At 20.5% G+C, this 22,114-nt stretch overlaps 7 protein-coding genes across 9 annotated transcripts in view; 4 read left to right on the top strand and 3 right to left on the bottom strand.

Moving 5' to 3' along the window:
* Window positions 1-708: 708 nt before the first annotated feature.
* LOC122712673 (sorting nexin-12) lies at window positions 709-2,448 on the top strand. Its single transcript, XM_043932479.1, has 4 exons — window positions 709-973; window positions 1,844-1,939; window positions 2,089-2,213; window positions 2,327-2,448. The coding sequence occupies exons 1-4, from the start codon at window positions 809-811 to the stop codon at window positions 2,430-2,432; spliced, it is 492 nt and encodes a 163-aa protein (XP_043788414.1). The 5' UTR covers window positions 709-808; the 3' UTR covers window positions 2,433-2,448.
* A 1,622-nt stretch (window positions 2,449-4,070) lies between these two features.
* Window positions 4,071-6,204, bottom strand: LOC122712670. Its single transcript, XM_043932477.1, has 5 exons — window positions 6,070-6,204; window positions 5,786-6,002; window positions 5,438-5,620; window positions 4,228-5,371; window positions 4,071-4,153 (listed from the first exon to the last, which is right to left on the bottom strand). Exons 2-5 carry the CDS (start codon window positions 5,990-5,992, stop codon window positions 4,071-4,073), a joined length of 1,617 nt encoding a protein of 538 aa, XP_043788412.1. The 5' UTR covers window positions 5,993-6,002; window positions 6,070-6,204.
* Window positions 6,205-6,881: 677 nt separating this feature from the next.
* Window positions 6,882-8,790, bottom strand: LOC122712633 (cyclin-Q). The gene is made up of 7 exons (XM_043932432.1): window positions 8,750-8,790; window positions 8,417-8,678; window positions 7,990-8,123; window positions 7,805-7,902; window positions 7,500-7,718; window positions 7,159-7,389; window positions 6,882-7,075 (listed from the first exon to the last, which is right to left on the bottom strand). Exons 2-7 carry the CDS (start codon window positions 8,452-8,454, stop codon window positions 6,980-6,982), a joined length of 816 nt encoding a protein of 271 aa, XP_043788367.1. The 5' UTR covers window positions 8,455-8,678; window positions 8,750-8,790; the 3' UTR covers window positions 6,882-6,979.
* An 82-nt stretch (window positions 8,791-8,872) lies between these two features.
* On the top strand, window positions 8,873-11,144 carry LOC122712631 (alpha-methylacyl-CoA racemase). 3 transcript variants are annotated; one of them, XM_043932431.1, is made up of 6 exons: window positions 8,873-8,891; window positions 9,472-9,566; window positions 9,625-9,766; window positions 9,836-9,979; window positions 10,091-10,331; window positions 10,419-11,001. In XM_043932431.1, the coding sequence occupies exons 1-6, from the start codon at window positions 8,888-8,890 to the stop codon at window positions 10,924-10,926; spliced, it is 1,134 nt and encodes a 377-aa protein (XP_043788366.1). In that variant the 5' UTR covers window positions 8,873-8,887; the 3' UTR covers window positions 10,927-11,001. The 3 variants fall into 3 exon arrangements, with proteins under 3 accessions (XP_043788366.1, XP_043788365.1, XP_043788364.1); XM_043932430.1 differs by lacking the exon at window positions 8,873-8,891 and having other exon boundaries at window positions 9,349-9,566; window positions 9,839-9,979; window positions 10,419-11,144; XM_043932429.1 differs by lacking the exon at window positions 8,873-8,891 and having other exon boundaries at window positions 9,349-9,566.
* Window positions 11,145-12,252: 1,108 nt separating this feature from the next.
* Window positions 12,253-14,413, bottom strand: LOC122712637 (serine/threonine-protein phosphatase 2A activator-like). The gene is made up of 9 exons (XM_043932438.1): window positions 14,253-14,413; window positions 14,090-14,165; window positions 13,943-14,028; window positions 13,644-13,847; window positions 13,366-13,583; window positions 13,156-13,280; window positions 12,976-13,076; window positions 12,793-12,900; window positions 12,253-12,692 (listed from the first exon to the last, which is right to left on the bottom strand). Exons 2-9 carry the CDS (start codon window positions 14,115-14,117, stop codon window positions 12,561-12,563), a joined length of 1,002 nt encoding a protein of 333 aa, XP_043788373.1. The 5' UTR covers window positions 14,118-14,165; window positions 14,253-14,413; the 3' UTR covers window positions 12,253-12,560.
* Window positions 14,414-14,890: 477 nt separating this feature from the next.
* LOC122712657 (SWI/SNF-related matrix-associated actin-dependent regulator of chromatin subfamily A-like protein 1) lies at window positions 14,891-18,201 on the top strand. Its single transcript, XM_043932465.1, has 11 exons — window positions 14,891-15,311; window positions 15,437-15,552; window positions 15,616-15,725; window positions 15,795-15,929; window positions 16,030-16,207; window positions 16,282-16,445; window positions 16,507-16,671; window positions 16,754-16,912; window positions 17,003-17,110; window positions 17,455-17,629; window positions 17,732-18,201. The coding sequence occupies exons 1-11, from the start codon at window positions 14,891-14,893 to the stop codon at window positions 18,128-18,130; spliced, it is 2,130 nt and encodes a 709-aa protein (XP_043788400.1). The 3' UTR covers window positions 18,131-18,201.
* A 651-nt stretch (window positions 18,202-18,852) lies between these two features.
* The window catches only part of LOC122712661 (mitoguardin), a 31,976-nt gene continuing 28,714 nt past the window's right edge, over window positions 18,853-22,114 (top strand). The window contains exons 1-3 of the mRNA XM_043932469.1: window positions 18,853-19,036; window positions 19,230-19,380; window positions 19,517-19,660. Coding sequence (XP_043788404.1) covers window positions 18,944-19,036; window positions 19,230-19,380; window positions 19,517-19,660 — 388 coding nt within the window. The 5' untranslated portion in view covers window positions 18,853-18,943. The remainder of the gene's footprint in view (window positions 19,037-19,229; window positions 19,381-19,516; window positions 19,661-22,114) is intronic.

Here is a 22,114-nt window from a genome sequence, read left to right on the forward strand (position 1 = left end):
ATTGAAAAAATATTTAATAATATTTAATATAAATAATTTATTATTTATATTGTTTAAAATTTTTATCATATTTTATTATTTAAAATTTTGAACAATAAACCATAATCAAATATATATTATTATACAATTTCATAATTGTATACATATCGAATTTTTCAAATTATATGTATCTATATACAAAAATAATCATTTTAATTATTTTTATGGTTATACGATGAATTTTTCTAAAAATATATTATATTTTAAAACATTTTTACCTTACATTATTATTGTTTATTAATTATATATTTATATAATTGAAAGCATTGATATATACCCATATATCAATTTTTAAATATTTTTAAAACATTTATTTTATATAACGTATAATAGCTAGAGTCAATATATATAATATAACTTTATATAATATAACTTTCGATTAATACATCTATAAAATATCTATAATAACTATTACATACTATTAGAATATTTAATTATACATTTAATTTATTTAGCATAATTTTATATTATTATATTATTATTATTAATAAAAGATGATTATATTAAAATTTAATCAATTAAAATATAAATTTAACAAAATGTAGTTTTTAATAATATTTTATAAATGACATAGTATATGTATCTTATTTAATTTGTAAGTTTCCTCTCTATCTCCATTCTCTTATATCATAACCATAGACATAACACATGAGAATAAATTGTGTCAAGTTTCTTACCGCTGTCATTTGACGAACTTTTATTATCCATTGTATCAAATTTGTTTTTTAGGTGATATTTAAACTGTTTAATTAATTTACAGTTAAAAGGTATGGCGGATACGACAGTGGATGCTACACGTCGTTTAAATGTTAAAAAACAGACTCTGGATGACGCTTATGCAGCGCCTGCAAATTTTCTCGAAATTGATGTGATTAATCCAATCACACACGGCGTCGGCAAAAAACGATACACTGATTATGAAGTTCGCATGAGGGTGAGTGATAAATCCTTTTTATTTTAAACTTATTTTTATCTAATATTATAAATTTTGTATATTTTAGATATTTTTCTATTCTAAATATCAGTTTTTCTTTTGCCGCTTAAATGCAATAATATAAGACTATATATTCTTATCAATATATATAAACTCTTTGTATTTTTACGTAATATAATAAAATATTTAATTAATTCTTCTAATTGATTCTTATTTATTAATATAATAAGTAAATAAAAATTAATTACTTATATATATTAATATACTTATATATACTTATAATTAAATTAATTACTTATATATACATCATTTTTTGTAAAAAAAAATTAGCATTTAATATATATATAGAGTACAATATTGTTACATTTTATTAGATAATTTACAAAAGTTTACAAAAATAAAATTTAAATGTTTTTAAATATTTTCATTTCATATATAATTATGACATTAATGAAAGGAGTAATTTTATTGTAGATATTAACCAAATCTATCATGGGCAGTGTCTGCTATCTTACTTTTAATGATAATTTGGGTAGATATAAAAAAATATACTATTGAAATTATAAACTTTAGATTAATGTCTATGGATTATTTTAAAAAATTAAAGCAATAGTTCTTTATACAAAATAATTTTTGTATAATTTATTTACATTGTATTATTTATAATATTATATTTTAATATATTATAATAATTTTATATTATTTAAATTAATTTAAAATAATATTAATTTGTATACTATATATTATATTAATATTAATAATATAAATATTTTATTGTTTTAAGATAAAATTAATTATAAATTATACATTTTTATATTATATTTTAAATGCTATATAAATAAATTATGAAAAAATAAATTTTCATTTCAGACAAATCTTCCAGTTTTTAAAGTAAAAGATTCCACAGTAAGAAGAAGATATAGTGATTTTGAATGGTTAAGAACTGAATTAGAAAGAGATAGCAAGGTCAGTTAATAAAATATATTTAAAAATTAAATTAATTTTTTTAAACATGTATATTTAATATTGGCAACATTGACTCATTATGCTAAAATTTTTCTATTAAAAATACCAATATTATAAATAAATAAAAAATATTTGCTACAAATTTATAGATAGTAGTGCCTCCATTACCAGGAAAGGCTTGGAAACGTCAAATGCCATTTCGAGGAGATGATGGTATTTTTGAAGAAGATTTTATTGAAGATCGAAGAAAAGGTTTAGAAGCTTTTGTTAATAAGTAAGCATATTAAAATATTTTAATATAATATAATTAAACTAAATATAACTATTTTTTTCAATTTTAATATATAAAAAAATTGCTAAAATTAAATAAAATTTATAATATTTCAGAATAGCAGGACATCCATTAGCACAAAATGAACGATGTTTACATATGTTTCTACAAGAACCTGTAATAGACAAGAATTACGTACCTGGAAAAATACGTAATACATAAGTTACAATAATTCTTATTTCAAGTATATTTTTCTCCCCACCTTCAATATATATGTAAAGTTATATTTGATTATTTTAAATTTACAATTTATTAAGATCCCTCTATGTCTATGCAATATTTAATCGAGCTTTCTATACTGTGATGTTGGACTGAAACTTGTTTCTTAAGATCATTGTGTTTTAAAATACAATGATAAAATATTTGGAGGGATTTTATTATTGAATATCATTATCAGTCGTAGAAAAAAAGATTAATAAAATTTTTTCTTTTCATTTTTTTTTTTTTTTTTTTTTTTTTTTTTTTTTTTTTTTTTTTTTTTTTTTTTTATTTTATTTATTTAGTAATATTATAATTATATCAACTTCTATAAAATATTTATAAATTTACATTTATATATCAGTTTCAGAAATTGCAGAATAATGTTATATACAACAGTTCAATTAATATATAAATATATGAAATTTATGAATTTCAAAATATGGCTTGAAAAATAAAATATTAAGACAAAAAGTATTTATTTACAAGTTATTCAATAGAAAGTATAATAAAGATTTGATCTTTTTTAATAGCTTTATCACTGTTTTTTGTATACAAATAATATCAATAAAATAAAATAAATTAAATAATAATATTTTATTATGCTGTTTTTTTTTGAATAACTTGTAAATAGTATATAAGTTTATTTGTAAACAGAATTATTACAAATAAGTAAATAAGATAAAGTAATTTAAAAATAGAAATGAATCTCTAAAAAATTGTTTATAATTTAATATTCTTTGCATAAGAAAAACTGTTAAAAATCTAATATTTACTAAATTTAATCTTTGTTTATTAATGATAAAATATATATATAATTAAGATATTTTGAATCTCCTTGTTATGCTCCTTATTTTATTTTGAAAATAAGAATATTATTACTTATATTATTACAAGAATATTATTGCTTTATGGAATGAAACTAAAATCAATAATTCATATATTATGTTTTCATATTTTTGTAATTTACATTAAGGAGAAATAACACTTTTGAAACATTTATATTTATCAAAGGGACTATGTACAGGGCATAGATTAAACTATTTTACATTATTTTATTTAAGTTATAGTTAGTATTGCAAAAAAACATTTTAAGTATATTTCATTAATTTAATATAAATATATTTACGTGTATATACAGATGCACACATAATATTGCATACCAACAGAAATATTATATATCAATATAAATAATAAGGAACATAAGAATAATTAAGACTGTGTTTTAAATATTTATTTTTACAAGATTAATATTCAAAAAAATTTTTAATTTTAGTTTAAAAAATTTATTTAGTTTATTTTATGTGAAAATTTTCATTAAAAATTCAATATTCTTGAACTATAATATTTTTTTTTAAATTAAAAAAAGTGTCCGTAAATAATCTTAAATTATTATTTTATCTTATATTGCATTTTAAACTTATTTTATAATAATTTAATATAATATTTATTCTTTTTTTTTATAATAAAACATATAATTTTGCCTTTGATTTAATCTCAAGCTTAAAACTTTTATTTAAATAAATGCAATATTAATAATTGAGTTATATGAAACATTTTATGAGATTTTTTTGATTTAAGATTAAATTACATAATGTATATTTATAAATATACATCTTGTTTAGTTCTAATAAATTTTTTATTTTTGAAGTATGTTTCTATATATTTGCTCACACAGTCTTGTTCTGAAAAATAAAAAAAATATATTATATTAAATAATATTTTTAATTGTTAAGAAATTTAATATTTATTTACTAACCTGGAAATGTATTTTCAATAATAAGCATATCAGCTACATGCTTTGCAACTATTTTAAATAACTGTCTATCTTTAATTCTTCGTTTTTTATAGAATGGCATCAAATGTTTTACAATCCATGGTGCTATTCTTTCTTTACATGCAGTTAAATGTTCTTCTATACAAATTGGTGAATCTGGCATCATTTCTTCATCATCAGTTTCTCCAAATAGTTCAATAAATTTTTCTTTAACTCTACCATGTCTTCTATAATCTTTTAAAGATAATTCTGTCATTTTTGCTTTTAATTTAGATACCTGATATACACGTTCAACAAACCAAATACTGTTTATTCTACGTTTATGTTTATTTTCTATTGTTTCACTTTCAACTGGTAATAATTTATTAGTTTGTCTGGTTTTCATTTCTTTATAATAACTAAAACTGTATTTTCCTGTATTTGTATTTAATGCCTTTATATTAGTATTCTTAATAGAATTAATTTTTATATTATTTTCAGGCATATTAATAGAGCCATTCGAATTATGTGGAAGAAGAGCATTAATTTCCTTATCCATATTAGCTTTAGTAACACCTGAATGTTTTTCAATTAATGTCATAAGATCGCTACTATCGTCACTATCACAAAACATGTCTTCCATGTGTTGTAAAAGCGAATCCTGTGAATTTTCATCATCATTTTGGTTATTAGATTGATTTGGAATTTGAGAATTAGAATTATCTTTTATATAATTAAAAATATTGCTATCTTCTTTCATTGTCTCTTCATCTACTATCATTTTTTTATTTATTTCTTCATCTGATTTGATATCAAATTTATTTTGTATTTTATCATGGAAATGAGTAGAATTTACAGTAGGTGAAGTTGTATTATTGCAAATAGTTAATTGAGAAGATATATCATAATCTTCACTTTCATTATTTATATCATCTTCTTCTTTATACTTTGGTGTTTCTTTATGTAAGGATAATTCTTCACAATTAGATGTGATACATATACTTTGTATATTATCTGCCCTTTCTAATTCTGCCCATGTATTAATTGTTTGAACCCCAATGTCTACTTTAGTTGATGGGGTTTCTAAAAATATTATTAATTTTTTATAAGCTTTCTTTTCTGATGTATGTGATTTTACATCTGAAATCTATAAATCTTAATTTCAATTATTAATCAATTTATTATATTAAAATACATTAATAAATAGACTTACTAATTTTAACATATTTTGTCTATATAAAGTAGCTTCTAAAGATGATCGCACTGCAAGCAATTCCATTTCATTTGCACATTTTTTTAATTGACTACTTGGAATATCTTCATTTTTCTCTTTATAGCAAAGAATATAATTAGTGAGTAAACATTTATGAAGATATGAAAAATATACAGCACGAACCTGTAATAAAAATTAAAATATTAAATATTTTAACATTTTATAAATATATCGATATTTAATTAATTATAAATTATAAAAACCACTAAAATTAAATGTTTAAAAATAACTAAATATTTAGATTTTAATATTTTGAAATATTTATTATATTTTATACAAGAAACATGCCGTAGTAGTTAATCGAAGAAATTCATCATTTAGATCAGTAGGAATGTGAAATTTATTCGCCGAAAGTGAAGGTATTGATATTGATAGAAGATCGTTAATATCCTCGAGACTTGTATTGTCATCATCAGTATCTTCTATATCAAATTTTTCTTGTCCTTGTTTCAACGTGAATGGTAAAGATGTATCAATTTGATTTATCGTTGTCATATTCAATAGTCTGTAAAAATTTTATAGAATTATTTCAAATTTTTCACGGACATTTCATATATTTCGTAAATATTCACCATGCAATAATATCTTGTTCAACATTCTTATGAATCAAACATCCGTTTGTTACTTCGTAAAATGAATGTAGTAGCTATTAAATTTTTATATCAATATTATAATTCAAGGAAAAAAAATTCTTTTTGTTATCAAACGAAAATATTATTTATATCTACACTTATTTGACTCCACAATTGTAATTTAAGTAACTAACTTCACACATATCAAAACTATATGTACATAAAATAATTTTTATATAATTTATGACAATCATTAATAAAAAATTTAAATAACTAATAATTGTTTAAATATAAGAAAAAATTTTTATTATATTCTAGAATATTGAAAAATATTTTTAATTAGTGAATTAAATAATAATAATAAATTATTTATCTAATTACAATAATAATCACAATTTAATATATAATTGAATAATTGTTTAAATTTGAAATATATCAAAATTAAATTTAAATAAATATATCAATATTATAAAATAAGTTATTGAAAGTTTTCTTATTATACTTCTAATATAATTACATTGCATTTTTATAAATATTTTTTAAATATTTCAATATAATTATATGATAAAACTAATAATTTTCCAATTATTAAAAATTATATTAAAAAATATATTTTTATAAGAATATTAATTTATATTATAATAATAATTAATAATAATCACAATTATTAAGTTCATATAATGGTAAATTAAAATACACAAATTATTTTTTTATAATTTTTTTATATTACAAATTTTATTATTCTTTAATTTAAAAATAATATTAATGGTATAGAAAAATACAAAACACAAAATCGGAAAAATTTGTTTTAATGATCCTGATTTATATTTGTACTCTTTCAATACCAATTTTTATAAGAATGTTAGATTTATATTAATATATGATGAAATTGAAATAGTACTGAAATATTTTAATTGTCTCTAGTTTCTGGTTCTTCATCATATGCTCCCATAACTTTTTCCATTATTTCCCAAAGTTTATCTCTTGTTAAATCTTTACAGAAGACCTGAAAAAAATTACAATTTGTTTTATACTTTTAAATGATTCTTGATTTTTAAATTTAAAGTTACAAAATATTTTAATCATTACATTAAACCAAGGTTGCTGATCACATTCGTCCATTAATGGCACTACTACACCATAAATTTGTAGTGACAAATTAATACAAGCAATTGCTATTAAATTTGGTGGATAATCAAGTATAGCTGGAGAATGATGAAAATCTTGTAGAAGTGCCATACTGGTTTTTGCAACTGGATATTTAGACCACTCTTCTTCTCCAAACCATGCTTGCAAAGACCGTAAATAATGTAACATGTACTAAAATTAATATTGATTAATAATAATATTTATATAATAATATTTATATAATAATATTTATATAATAATATAATATTTATATAATATAATAATGTATGATTAATATTTACTTTATGTGGATGTATTGGAGTTACTTGAAATTTGAGCATACGCATGATTAAAAGTTCTGCTTGAACTATTGCATCTCTCATACTCCAATATTGATCTCCCAATTCTAAGGGTTGTGATCCTCTATGTAATGTGCTATAAGATACATTCATTACATCTCTTATTTTTAAATTATCATCTTTCACTTTTCCAGCTAAATAAAGGCATGTTGCAGCAATTAACTAAAAGACATATACATGTATATAAATATTAATTATAAAAAATATATATTAGATATTTTAATTAATATTATAAATGTGTAATTTACATAATTATCATAACCTCCTGGAACAGCTTCTTTTATAAATCTATGATATAATGTTGCAGCTGTAGCAATAGTCAATGGATGAGCTTCTAATTTTAAACCTATAATTTTACAAAACTTAAAATTACTTTTCATAAATATAATCTTTTTGAAACACAAAATTTTTAATCATTATTTTTAAAACCTACCACATTCAAATATAAATCTTGAAATTGTGAAACTATCACTACTTTTTGTATAATCAATTGTAATACTTTTCTGCAAAGTATTCCTCTTCTCTCGTTGCATAGCTAATACATCAATAACATCTTTCATTTTGGAACTATACAAAATTTGAAAAAAAAATTTATTTTAAACAATATATTTTTATTAATTAATCTATTACAGATATATTATTAATTATAATTAAATATGAAAGATATATATAAAATTATTAAAAATACTATAAAAAACTAATTTAAGCATAAAATTTATTTAATATATTATTGAATTTTTTAAATATAAAATAAAAATGAAATAAAATATAAGAATTGCATAGAAATTACGATTCAGCATACTTTTAATTTAAATTTAAAAAAGAAATTTATTTTAAACAATTAAATTATATATAATTACCTTAAAGTTTCAGTACTTGTAGGTTCCGTTGGATTCATTTTGATGATATTTTAATTGAATTTGTTTATAAAATAAAAATGAAAACAATTTGTTTTGTTACAGGTTATAATATTTATTTACCGTACACTGCGTATCAAAATTACCAACAGACAATTATATTCCCGCAAAAATTCCTTCTTAAAGGAATATGCTATATGATTATTCTCAGTCTTATATCTCACTTTATTATGTGATGTAATCTTCACTTTCATTTGTCAACAATCTACAATATGATAATATTATTATAAATTCATTAATTAATTTTTTTTTTAATACAATAATTCTATTTATTACTTTTTTATTTTCTACATTAGCTGATCAATATCTGGCAACTCTGATCAATATGTACTTTTTTCCATTGGAGATTTTAATACCAATATTTGAATAATTAAATATTGTATTTTTTAATGAAATTTTAATAAAATTAATTCAATGTGTATGATTAAATTTTATTTTGATATATCAAAAATTGATAATTTTTTGTTTTTCCAATAACTTTTAACGAAGAATCTAAAAATATTAATTTTTAATTTAAAAATTCACTAGTTCAGAAATTATTCATATGTAAAATTGATTCTTTTTAAAAATATATATTACATATTGATTTCGCTCATTAGACAAATTAATATGATGTCTTAATAAAATATTAGTATAAAAATATAATTAATAATTAAATTTTAACACCATTAAATAAGTTAAATACGAATAATTTTTGACCTAGTAGATTTCTAAACTTAAAATTAATATTTTTGAATTATATTCATTAAAAACTAAAGATACAAAAAAAAATTAATAATTTTTGATGTTTTAATAAAGTTCATTGATCATAATTATTATACATATCATATACATTTGCTATCAAAGTTTTTTTTTTTAATATTCTTTTTTTATTATTGAATATGTTTAATATTAATGCAATTGTATGTAAATATTCTATATAATTTTCATTCTGTGTTGATTTTAAAGTATTTTGATTCTTGACTTTTATCATTTATATATAAATATGCCTTTAAAAGGTATAAAAGTATTAGAATTAGCTGGAATTGCTCCAGGTCCTTTTTGTGGAATGATATTAAATGAATTTGGTGCATCTATAATTAAAGTAGATAAGGTATTATTAATATATGATTTTTTTTCAATTGAAATAAGTTAACATTTGTTTTTTGTAGATTGATGGATTTTATAATACCATTGATGTTCTAAGTCATGGAAAAAGATCAATTGCATTAAATTTAAAAACTTCTCAGGGTCTTGATATATTTAAAAAATTGAGCAATCAAAGTGATGTGATTATAGATCCTTATAGAGCTGGTAGTATTTTTTAACAAATATTATTATTATGTAAATATAATAAATCATAATATAATAAAATTGTTCAAGGAGTAATGGAAAAATTAAAACTTGGGCCAAAAGAACTTATGGAAACAAATAAGAGATTGATATATGCTAGATTAACAGGATTTGGTCAAAATGGACCTTATGCTAATATGGCTGGACATGATATTAACTTTTTAGGTTTATCTGGTAATTTAGTAATAACATATATATTATTATGTACTTATATATATTTAGTTATTTTATTTCAACAAATATTTAATATTATAAGAATTTTAAAGTATTTTTAATAATATTCAGGTTTATTATCATTATTTGGACGATATAATCAAAAACCAACACCACCAGCTAATCTAACTGATTTTACTGGTGCATTGATTTGTGTTTTTGGTATAATGCTAGCCTTATTTGAACGTAATAAAAGTAACATTGGTCAAATAATTGATGCATCAATGGTAGATGGATCAGCATACATAGGTAGTTGGATGTATAGATCTCAAAATATATTTGGTTTATGGGGAAATCCCCGTGGTAAAAATATGTAAGAATTTATAAACTAAATCACTACTTATTTTATTCTCTATAGTTTTATAAAAATAGATAATTAAATAATTTTTTATAAATATAGATTAGATTCTGGAGCACATTTTTATGATACATATGAAACAAAAGATAAACAATACATATGTGTTGGAGCAATTGAATCTAAATTTTATAAGATATTTTTAGAAAAACTTGGTATTTCTTCTGATGAAATACCACAATTTGATAAATTTGAAAAAAATCGTGAAAAATTAGAAAAAATATTCAAACAAAAAACTCAAGCAGAATGGTGTGACATATTTGATGGCACAGATTCTTGTGTAACACCAGTTTTAAATTTAAAAAATGTTGCATTACATGCACATAATAAAGAAAGAAATACATTTAAGATTGAAGATGATGGTTTAGTCACTCCAAATCCTGCTCCTCGTTTATCTCGTACACCTGGTATATCCAAAAAATATCAAAAAATTCCTGAATTAGGTGAGCATACTATAGAAATTCTTAGTGAATTAAATTTTAAACATGAAGAAATTACTAATTTTATAGCAAATGGAATTGTTAATCAAAAAATAAAACGTTCTTCACTTTAATGTATTTGATTTCTATTGAAATTTATATATCTTTATTAAATATAAAATTATAAAATTATATAAAGACATATCTATACTACATATGATAGATAATCATTTATAAATGATCCAATAAATAATGAGAATAGAAAGTATATATTTTTTATATGATATTATCTATGATTTATATATATAATTATGTAACATTGTTAAAAGATATATACATGTGAACTATTTATAGATAATGTCTATTAGTATAGTCATTAGTATAGTCATATAATCAAGTCCTAATATGATTGTATGCATAAAAAATATTCTTTTGTTTTATTACTGTATAAAAATATTTTATATTTTTGTATTTCATTACAAATATAAGTATATATTTTTTAAATTATTGTTTTTGTATATTATAATATATTATAATATATATATAATATATTTTGTATATTATAAAATTATAAAAAAACAGCAAATTATTGTTTTTAAATTTATTTCTCATATTTCTTTTTTGTTTAATCACATATTTACCATGATTATTGGATTTTTAAAAAATCATAAATTATTTATTTGTTTATTATAATTTCTGAAACATTTTTTATAATATAAACAATTGCTACATCATCTGGTTTCATTACATAAGCAATATGATCAACATAATGTACTATCAAAAATAAATTTCGGTTTTTTTTAGATATTTAATCCAATGCTCGAGAACTTAACTGATATTTAAAATTATCTAGCCTCTTTAATCTACTATAGTACCCGAATCTATATAATATTTAATTCATCTTCTATCTTTTGTTCGATTTATTTCTATGATATAGATTTTATTAAATTTTAAATTTTTATTTAAGTTTTGATATAATTTAGCTGATTTTTTAACTATTAAAGATCTGTAATTTTCTTTGGATTGCAAATCAAGAATATTTACCAAATTGTGTTCTATATTTTATCTTTATCATTAGTAATTTCATGAAGAATTATTTAATTAAATTCATTATCTATATAAGTCATTAGATCTTTCAGAATTTGTAAGACATAATATTTTTAAAAAATATACATATATAAATATATATCTTGGATATTTTATCTCTTATGTAAAATAAATATATATATTCTATATATATTCTACATATTCTATATAAATATATTCCAATATTCAGTAAACAGTTTGCATGTTTATACATTATACATAAAAGAACAATATTGACAAAATTTTTTTTATAAGAGAGAATACATATTTGTAAATAAATTATATAACTGACTGACACTAAGTGAAAAAATCTATTAAATATTTAATATTGAACTAATTTTCTTAACAATATGTCTGAATATCTTATGAATCACTTTATAATATATAAATTTTATTTACAATAAATAATTATTACAATGTCTGTTTATGTAATACATTGCTAATTAATTGCCAATTTTTTGCACTTTAAATTTTTCACATAAATTTTTTACATAAATTTTTTAAAATTAAAATTTATATAAAATATATTTTATTATTTAATGATAAATACCTACATAATAAAATTATTTATAATAATGTACTTGAAATTTAATTTAATTTATCAATTATATACTTGAAATGTAAAATTTTATTATAAATATCGAATGTTTGCTACAAACTACATCAACAAATATGAAGCATATTATTGAATTGGAGATGGTTGCACAGGCTCATCTCGACGAGAATCCTTTTTGACAGGGGGAATAGACACAGATTTTATTGACAATAAAGAACCAAACAAAACATGTTGAATAACAGGGAATTTCGCCAGAACCTAATATTTAAAATATAAAATTTTTTAAATATTTAAAAATTATATTTAAATTTATTATTAAATTAAATTTATTATTAAAATTATTAACAATAATATTTACCTCAACTCTATACATTTTAATAAGACCGCTATTTACTTTGACCCATGTAGACACTGCACTCACATTCCATAATTGATTTGAATGTTCAGCAAATGGGCCTGTTTTTACCTAAAATAATTTCAAAATTTAAAAAAAAATTAAATTATACTATATATATGCATGTATACATGCATATATACAAACCTTTGAAATGAATTCAATGCAACCAAGAAACATATATTGTTTGCTATATGTTTGAACAATATCTGATTCAACAAAATGACGAGGTTCTATACGAGGATGTCCTAAAATATTTATTTTATGTATGTTTATATATACATGTTTTAAATATATTATTATAATAAAATACAAACAAAATAATACCAATTAATTGTGCACTTCCCCATATAAAAGGAACAAATTGATAGTCATCTAGACTCCATACACCATGACTACCTGCTGGTTCCATCCGATAAGTTAATTGTAATCTACGTACTAATTCCAGATATCTTTAAAAAATATAAATAATTTTGTTTTTTTAATTTCAAGAATATATAAAATATTAATTTTTAAATTAAATAAAAAATAAATTACCTGTTAAATATTTTTATAACTACTGCAACTTTATCATCTTGTGTAAAAGCACCAATTTTGAACATACAACATAAAAACATTAAAAATGCCATTTCATGTCCTGTGCCATAATCTATACGTGTTGCATTCCCAAAGCCTTCACATAAATATTGAACTATTTCTGGAACTGCTCTATGTAATTTTTGTGGCAATACTTTTTGTAATTTTGTTATTCCATTCTGAAATATTATTAATCAAAAAATTTTGAAGATTTTCATATAAAAATATATCATATTTACCTGTTGTAATCTTTCATGCCATATTCTAAATGATTTATTTCCAAAACGTTGGGGCTGTTCAGTAGGAGGTATCTGTGTTATCCAATCATCAAATTCATTAAGCATTTTAATAACATTTCCTATTGCAGGACTTTGTGAGCATTCAACATCTAAAGCTTTTCCTTGAACTGATTCATTCAAAGCCAATATAAATCCCAAATATTCCTATAAAAACATTCTTATATTTTTTCATGTATTTGAAGATATTTAAAAATATTTTATGATTTTATGATTTAAAAAAAAGTAATAAAAATTCTTACAAAATATGCTTCGGATTTTTCCCACATTTTCATATGAGCCGGTGTTTTAATCGATTTTTGTGGAACAACAAATTCATGATCATCAGCTAAAATTTAATAAAAAATAATTATTTGAATTTATTAATTGCAATTTTGTAAAATACATACGAGATATAGGTAACTTTGACGTTGACATCGTATTTATCGTAGAACTTGACTATCATATATTGAAAATAAATTCGGACTATGAAAAAAAAGAGAGATATATACTTAAATTATATATATATATATATATAAAATATTATAAAACATTTGAATTATGTACAAATACCAGTGTTAAAAAGCTAAGTTGTTTTAAATATTAACACAGTTTTATTCGGAAACATACAAATTTAACTTAAATTGTTAAAATTGTGTAAGAAATATGTTTAAAAATGTTTTTAAAAAATTGATTTCTTATTATATCAAAATTTCATAAAGGAAAAATTAAAATACAAAAATATATCATTTATGAGCATTAAAATTAAATTTTAAAGATAGATCATATACTGCCTTATATACAAATTTATTACTAAAAGTAAAACCAATCATATTATGTTCAAAAGTTACTGGAAATATAACTATCAAGAAGTTACTGGAAATATAATGATTGAGAATGAAATTTTTCCTAGATAATAAAATAGTATCATTCAAATTAAATCGAAACGTTTAAACAACAATTGTATAAAATAAGTTATTAAGTTAATTTAAATTAATAAAAATAGAAGAAAATGAAAAAGTTATATATTGTTATGTATTTTATAAAATATTATAAATATTAACTATACAAGATTTATAAAAGAATATATACAAAGATATATACAAAGAATATATATAAAGAAAAGTATATATATATATATATATCAGATTTATAATTATAATAAAAAAATTAAAAATATTTAATTTTTAAACATTTTTAAAATTATAGGCATGAATTATTCTCAAGAAGAAATAGAAAAAAAACGTTTATTAGCTATACAACGTAAAAAACAAGCTCAATTAAAAAACAGTTCATTTAATTCTACAAATATAGGAAATAATATTTCTTCTAATGATAATATTTTAATTAATGAAAATAAACTAAATAATAGTACAAAAGTTTTGAGACATGGTCAATCAAAATATATTAATTTCAAAACAAAATTTGAAAATAATTCTGATAAAAATAATGCAAAATTCAATAAACAAAAAGAACGTTTTAATCCTATATCAACCCAAAATTTTTTTGGTCAAAAATCTTCTATTACAGGAAAATGTTATATGATAAGTGATACAAGATTTATATTAGAAATTTCATCATATTTTCCTCCACTTATTGAAACATTAAAAACAATTTCAAGCAGATCATATGGTAATATAAAATATATATTTAATATAATTTTATTAGTTAATAATTTAAGATTTAAAATAAAATATATATATATATTATATAAATAATAATATTTATAAAATATTATTATAAAATGTATATTTTAGATATGAAAACTAAAAATTGGAGTTTTCATTTGAAAGATTATGAAGCACTAATGGAAAAAATTATTAATTTCAAATCTGATGTACAAATCATAGGATTACCAAAAATAGTTCTTCAGGTACATTGAAATATATGTTATATAATATATATATAGATTTATATATTTTAAATATTTTTTTAGATATTCAGAAAAAATGATACTTCAATAAATACAATTGAAAATATTGATTTATCAGATATTGATCCTAAATTATTAGAAAATATAATGCCATTTCAACGAGAAGGAATATGGTATATGATCTATGTATTTTTAATTAACAAATTTTTTAAACCAAATAATATTAAATTTGTTATTTTTAGTTATGGAATATCTAAAGGAGGTCGTTGTATGATTGCTGATGATATGGGTTTAGGAAAGACTATTCAAGCATTAGGCATTGCACATTATTTCAGGAAAAATTGGCCTCTTCTTATAATTGTACCTTCTTCAATGAGGTTTGATAATAAAAAATACTATATACAAAAAAAAATATATATATATATATATTATATAAATATGTATATTTCATTATAATCATAAATTTGTTAAATATAGGTATCAGTGGGCAGAAGCAATATATACATTTTTGCCATCTGTACCTACACATTATATTTATCAATTTGCAAATACAAAAGATATTATTGATGATAGTAAAATTGTTATTACAACATATGATCTCTTAGTACGAGCTGTGGACACATTTCAATGCAAAATTTTTGGTTTTGTTATTTTGGTATGTTATAAATATGTTATATACATATATACATATAGTAACATTTTATTGAAATATAGAAATTTATATATTAGGATGAATCTCATGTCTTAAAAAGTTCAAAAACTGCAAGATTTAAGGCTGCACAGTGTATAGTTTTACAAGCACGTCATGTTATTTTGCTCTCAGGAACGCCCGTGTTATCAAGACCTATAGAATTGTATTCTCAAATAAATCTTATAATGCCAAATTTTATGGGGTAATATAATATTTCTTATATATAATTTATGCATAAATAAAAAAAAATTATATTTATATAGATATCATGAATATGGAACTCGATATTGCGCAGGAGAAAAAACTTCATTTGGATGGGATTTTACAGGATCATCAAATATGCAAGAATTGCACTTATTATTAAAACGTACTTGTATAATTCGAAGATTAAAAAATGATATTCTAAATCAATTACCAATAAAAAAAAGGTAAGAAATAATATTAATATTATAAAATTATATATAAATATATATCTTTATAATAATTATTTATTTATCAAATAAATTTTAGGGAAGTTATTTTATTAAATCCAGATTTAATAAAAGTTGGTAAAGAAATGTTAGAAATATCTAAAAAGCTAGAAAAAAAAGTTTTAAATAATTTAGAAAAACATAATACTCTTTTACAATATTATAATGAATCTAGTATTGCTAAACAAAAGGCTATATGGTAAATAATATTATTATAAGTATAATAATATATTATTTAATAAATACCTTTTTGAATCAATAATATTTATAAATGATAATAATGTTTTAGTGATTATGTTTCAAAATTATTTGTAAATAAACAAAAATGCATTATATTTGCTCATCATCATAATATTCTGAATGCTATTTGTGAAGTTGTGGAATCCATGAATATAAAGTAATTATATTGATTATATTGATTATATTGTTACTTTTATCCCAAAGATATGAATATGTAAATTTTCTTAAGTAAGAATATAGATAATAGAGAATATTATATTTAACTTTAATTTACAATGATTTAAAAATATTTTATAGTCAAATTGACATTGAAAATAAATATTGATATTTTAAATATGTTGATTTCAATGATTGTTTTTTTATTTTTAATATTTAAATTATAAACTTCCATAAATTATTAAATTGCATATTTATATCTTTAGTATAAAGGGCATGATATATACTATTACAGAAAGATAAAATTTTTATTTATTCGCAAAATTCGCAAAATATATGTTTTAGATTCATTAGAATTGATGGGAAAATGAATTCTGAACGTAGAAAATATGAAATTGATAAATTTCAAAACAATGACTCTTATATTGCAGCAGTATTATCAATTACTGCAGCAAACGCTGGGATTACACTCACAGCAGCACAACTCGTAATTTTTGCAGAATTGTTTTGGAATCCTGGAGTATTTATCGCTTATATTATTTTTGAAATTATTATTATTATTATAAATTGTAATAGTTATATAAAATTAAAAATTAAATTTATTTAAAATATTTTATTATAGATTTTATGTCAAGCAGAAGATAGAGTACATAGAATTGGTCAATATAAAAATGTTATTATTCAATATTTAGTTGCGAAACATACAGCAGATGATTATTTATGGCCTTTAATTCAGAAAAAAATGAACGTATTGAACGAAGTTGGACTGGATCAAGATTTTTCTTTGAAAGATATTGATTATACTACACAAGGATTAAATTCGAAACAAAAAACTTTAAGTTTTTTCATTAATAATGAACAATATAAACACGAAGTTGATAAAAAAATAGTACAAGATAATGAAAATGCAACAAAAAATATCATATCACAAAATCAATCTTCTACTACAGAAGAATTTAAAGAATTACTTGATATGAATGAAGAAGACTTTGATTTTTGTGATTGGGACAATATGGAATGAAAAAGAATTATTATAACTTTATATCAAGTGTATGAATTTGTATTTAAGTAATAAAAATATTTATTTTTTAATATTTTTTTTAAAATTATTACTAAAGTTTTCGTAATAAAAAATATGTGTATTTCAGTAATTTTTCATAAAATTTTAATTGTAAATTTGTGAAATCAAAAATATAATATATATTATTTTATTTTTTATATTAAAGATTATAATTCTAAATAAAAATATTAAGATTAAAATAAAAATGATAAAGTTGCGTTGAAATTGATATCTCATATTTTGTCTGTAATATGGTGTCGAGTAAATATAGAAAAAGTAAATAATAAAATAAAAAAAATAAATAATAAAAAAAGGATAAAAATAAAAATAAAATAAACAATTAAATTTATTTAAAATATTTTATTATAGATTTTATATCAAACAGAAGATAGAGTACATAAAATTGGCCATCTATAAATAATGAAATATATGTAAACAAGAAAAATAAATAATGGAAAATAATGGGAGACAAGAAAAATTGACTACTAGCGCTATCTCTTTAATACCAAAAACATTTCATTCAAAGATAGGATAAGATAGAGTGAAATTAAGGATTAAGTGCCCTCTCTGAATGCATTTAGAAAGATATTTTTTGGAATAAAATGGCATTGGCTTATGCACATCTTATATGAATATAGTAATAGGTTACTTTGAATATTTACCGCACAAACGAATGCTTTCAATGCAGTGTTTTTTCTGAAACTTATGTTTGTTCGTTGATTAAAGTCGTGTGTGAATCTTAATTTGTATTTATTTATAACAAATATATTTGCAATGTCCATTTTTAACGCGCAGCAGTTTTTAGGTGCATTGTATAAACGTTATATAATTTCATTGCCATCGATAAATTTATCTAGAACTCAAAAAGCAAGTATCTCTTTTTGAGGTTAGAATAAATACATTTACATTCAATAATTTTGATATTACATAATATTTAAAAAATGATATTTCATATTCTTTTTATTATATTATTCTTCATAATAATCTGAAAAATATTTGTATTATTACTTTGTAATAAAGTAATTAATAATATTTTAATATCTTGTTTCTCTTTTTATAGATTTTTATTATTTGTCTTACGGGAGGATCATTACTATTAGGAGGATTAGCACAATTTTTAAAAAGACGAAGAAGACATCCTCTCCCTTCTTCAAGAAGACCTTTAAGAGAATTAAAACAAAGATATGCTGCTGCAAAAAGTTCTAATTTTGGTAATCTAAATTAAAATATATAATTATATAAAATATAAATTTATAAATAGATATTTAATAATTGTGATTAATAAGTATAAAGTATAAATATTTTATAATATTAAAATAAAATTGCACAATTTTTCTATATGTATAGATGCATTATCACAAGCATCATGGGCAAGAAAAAGTGAGGCTAGCAGCAGAAGTCATATAAGTGATCGAGTATCACTTATATCTTCTGTTCCAGGAGGTCCAGATGGTGATGTAAGACTTACTCCACAACAATATGGAGTTCTTGGTAAGTCATTTTTATATTTAGCTCTTATAATATATTCTTCTAGTCATATTTTAAATATATTTTTATTATATATTTTTTATAATTTCTAAAAGATTTCTTAAAAATATTTAATTTTTAATATTAATATTATTCTATTATTATTATTCTATTATTCTATTATTAATATTTAAAAATAATATACAAAAAAATTATGAACCAATTTTTTTCTTTATATGAAAATTGGAAAGTAAAATAATGTAAATAATTTATTAGTTTTTAATTTTATTGAGATATTTTTTGATATACAAGAAATAGGAGTATATATAATATTATTAAAGATAAAAATAACAGAATATAGAATAGATATAATTTTTTTAACATCCAAAATTATCCTTTGCGCGCGCGCGCGCACGCACGCACGCACGCACACACGCACGCACACACACACACACACACACACACACACACACACACACACACACACACACACACACACACACACACACACAGAGAGAGAGAGAGAGAGAGAGAGAGAGAGAGAGAGAGAGAGAGAGAGAGAGAATGCATTTATATTTGTATGAGATAGAAATAACATAATAATTTATAAATGATATACCTGCATCATACATGTATTTATAAAAGTTGAGGATAGTTGTGGATATGGTTAAATGCAATTTTTTTATGTTGGAATTTTTATTAACATTTTCTCAGAGGCATACAGAAATATGAAGAAGCAACAAAAAATAAGCGATAATTTTTTTTTCAAATACACAAATATCCTATTATCTTTTGTTTCTTTCTTTTCAAGATAAAATTAATTTTATCTTGATACTATATTATTAATTTACTTTGGGCCACATCCGATGCATCATTTTATTCACAATGAGAAAATATTCTTGAGTATTAAATATCATTATTTTACTTTATCTTCTATCTATTTTTTTCTTCTGCTTCATTTAAACATATAACATTCTAAAATTTACATGACCCAATCTCGCAACAAATTATTGCTTTCTATTATAATTAACAAATTGTTTAACAGAATATGTCATATCTTTTTACATCTACATAAATCTACATAAATTTTTTACTGAATATATCACAATATTGTGATTAGGCTTACTTTGTATACATATTATTAGAAAATTGTGGACATTTTGTTTTTATTCAAATTAAATTATTTATAATAATTTTCGCGTTATTTTTTTCATTGATGCATATAATGTAATAAAATATGAATAATTCATACAATATTATTTACCGTTCTTAACTATAAATGATTAAATAAATTCGTAACAGTTATTCCTAATAAGAAGAAATATAGAAATTATGTTATATATATACAAATGTACTAAGAAAATATCGAGAATATGTAACGAATGTATGATAAATACTATTTTATTTTCCAAACTTCCAATGCAAAACCAAGTTTAAACTATTAAATGTAGTTTTTAAATAAATTCGTATTTCTCGTTTTCTTATCAAACAAATGTACTTTACAAGTTATTAACATATCTATACAAATTAAAATACTGCATTCGTTTGCCATTACAATTTCCATTAATAATTATTTTTTAGGAATCTGCAAGCCTATCACTTTACATGAGACAGATGGGTACACAAAATATTGTATTATTTTTACTGTATTCAGAAGAAATCATTTCAAATAATTATAGAAATATTAATAGCTTCTTTTTAATTCTTTAATATTATTTGAAAATTTCCATATTATTATTTATTTTCAAATAGTGTGCACTTTATTATTATTGTTATTATTATTTATTATTATTATTGTTATTATTATTATTATTATTATTATTATTATTATTATTATTATTATTATTATTATTACGTAGCAAATCCTACTATTTTTTTTTTTGTTTTATCTAAGGGTCTTTCAAAGCTTTACATCAGTCGATTAAATAATATTAAAATAGCGTTGGAAAAATACCACGTACCCATCCACCTGAACTCTACATATTCTTATTTGTTACACCTTTATAAATCTTACAATTTTCTAAAATTATACTGCACTTTCAAAAATATATAACTGCATTAATTCGCGAATCTTTGTTTCTCCACATTCTTATTCTCTTTCATTATTCTTCAATTTCCATTCGTTTACTCATTAAAAGCTTCCTTTAGAAGCTATACACATTCTTATATACATATATAGTTGTCCGAAATAATACCTGTGGTAATTGTAAACTCTTTTTGAATACGTCTCTCTCAAAAAAAGGATATCATTCTTTTCTTTTTTATTCTTTTTTCCATTCAAAGCTTTTCTTCAAAATTTTTCCCAGAGAAGATTCTAGAATGTACACTTTGCGAAGGCATAAAATAGTTTAACTGGAAAATCGATTCACAGCAAGATTAGTTTAAAGACGGAATGTCATTAGTTTACATTCATCAGTTAATTCAACAATATAGAGGTAAATGTTAACGATCCATAATTGTTAACATATCCATATATAT

This window comes from Apis laboriosa, unplaced genomic scaffold (genome assembly GCF_014066325.1).
Source record: "Apis laboriosa isolate Shangri-la unplaced genomic scaffold, ASM1406632v1 scaffold204_cov149, whole genome shotgun sequence".
NCBI classification, from domain to species: Eukaryota; Metazoa; Arthropoda; class Insecta; order Hymenoptera; family Apidae; genus Apis; species Apis laboriosa.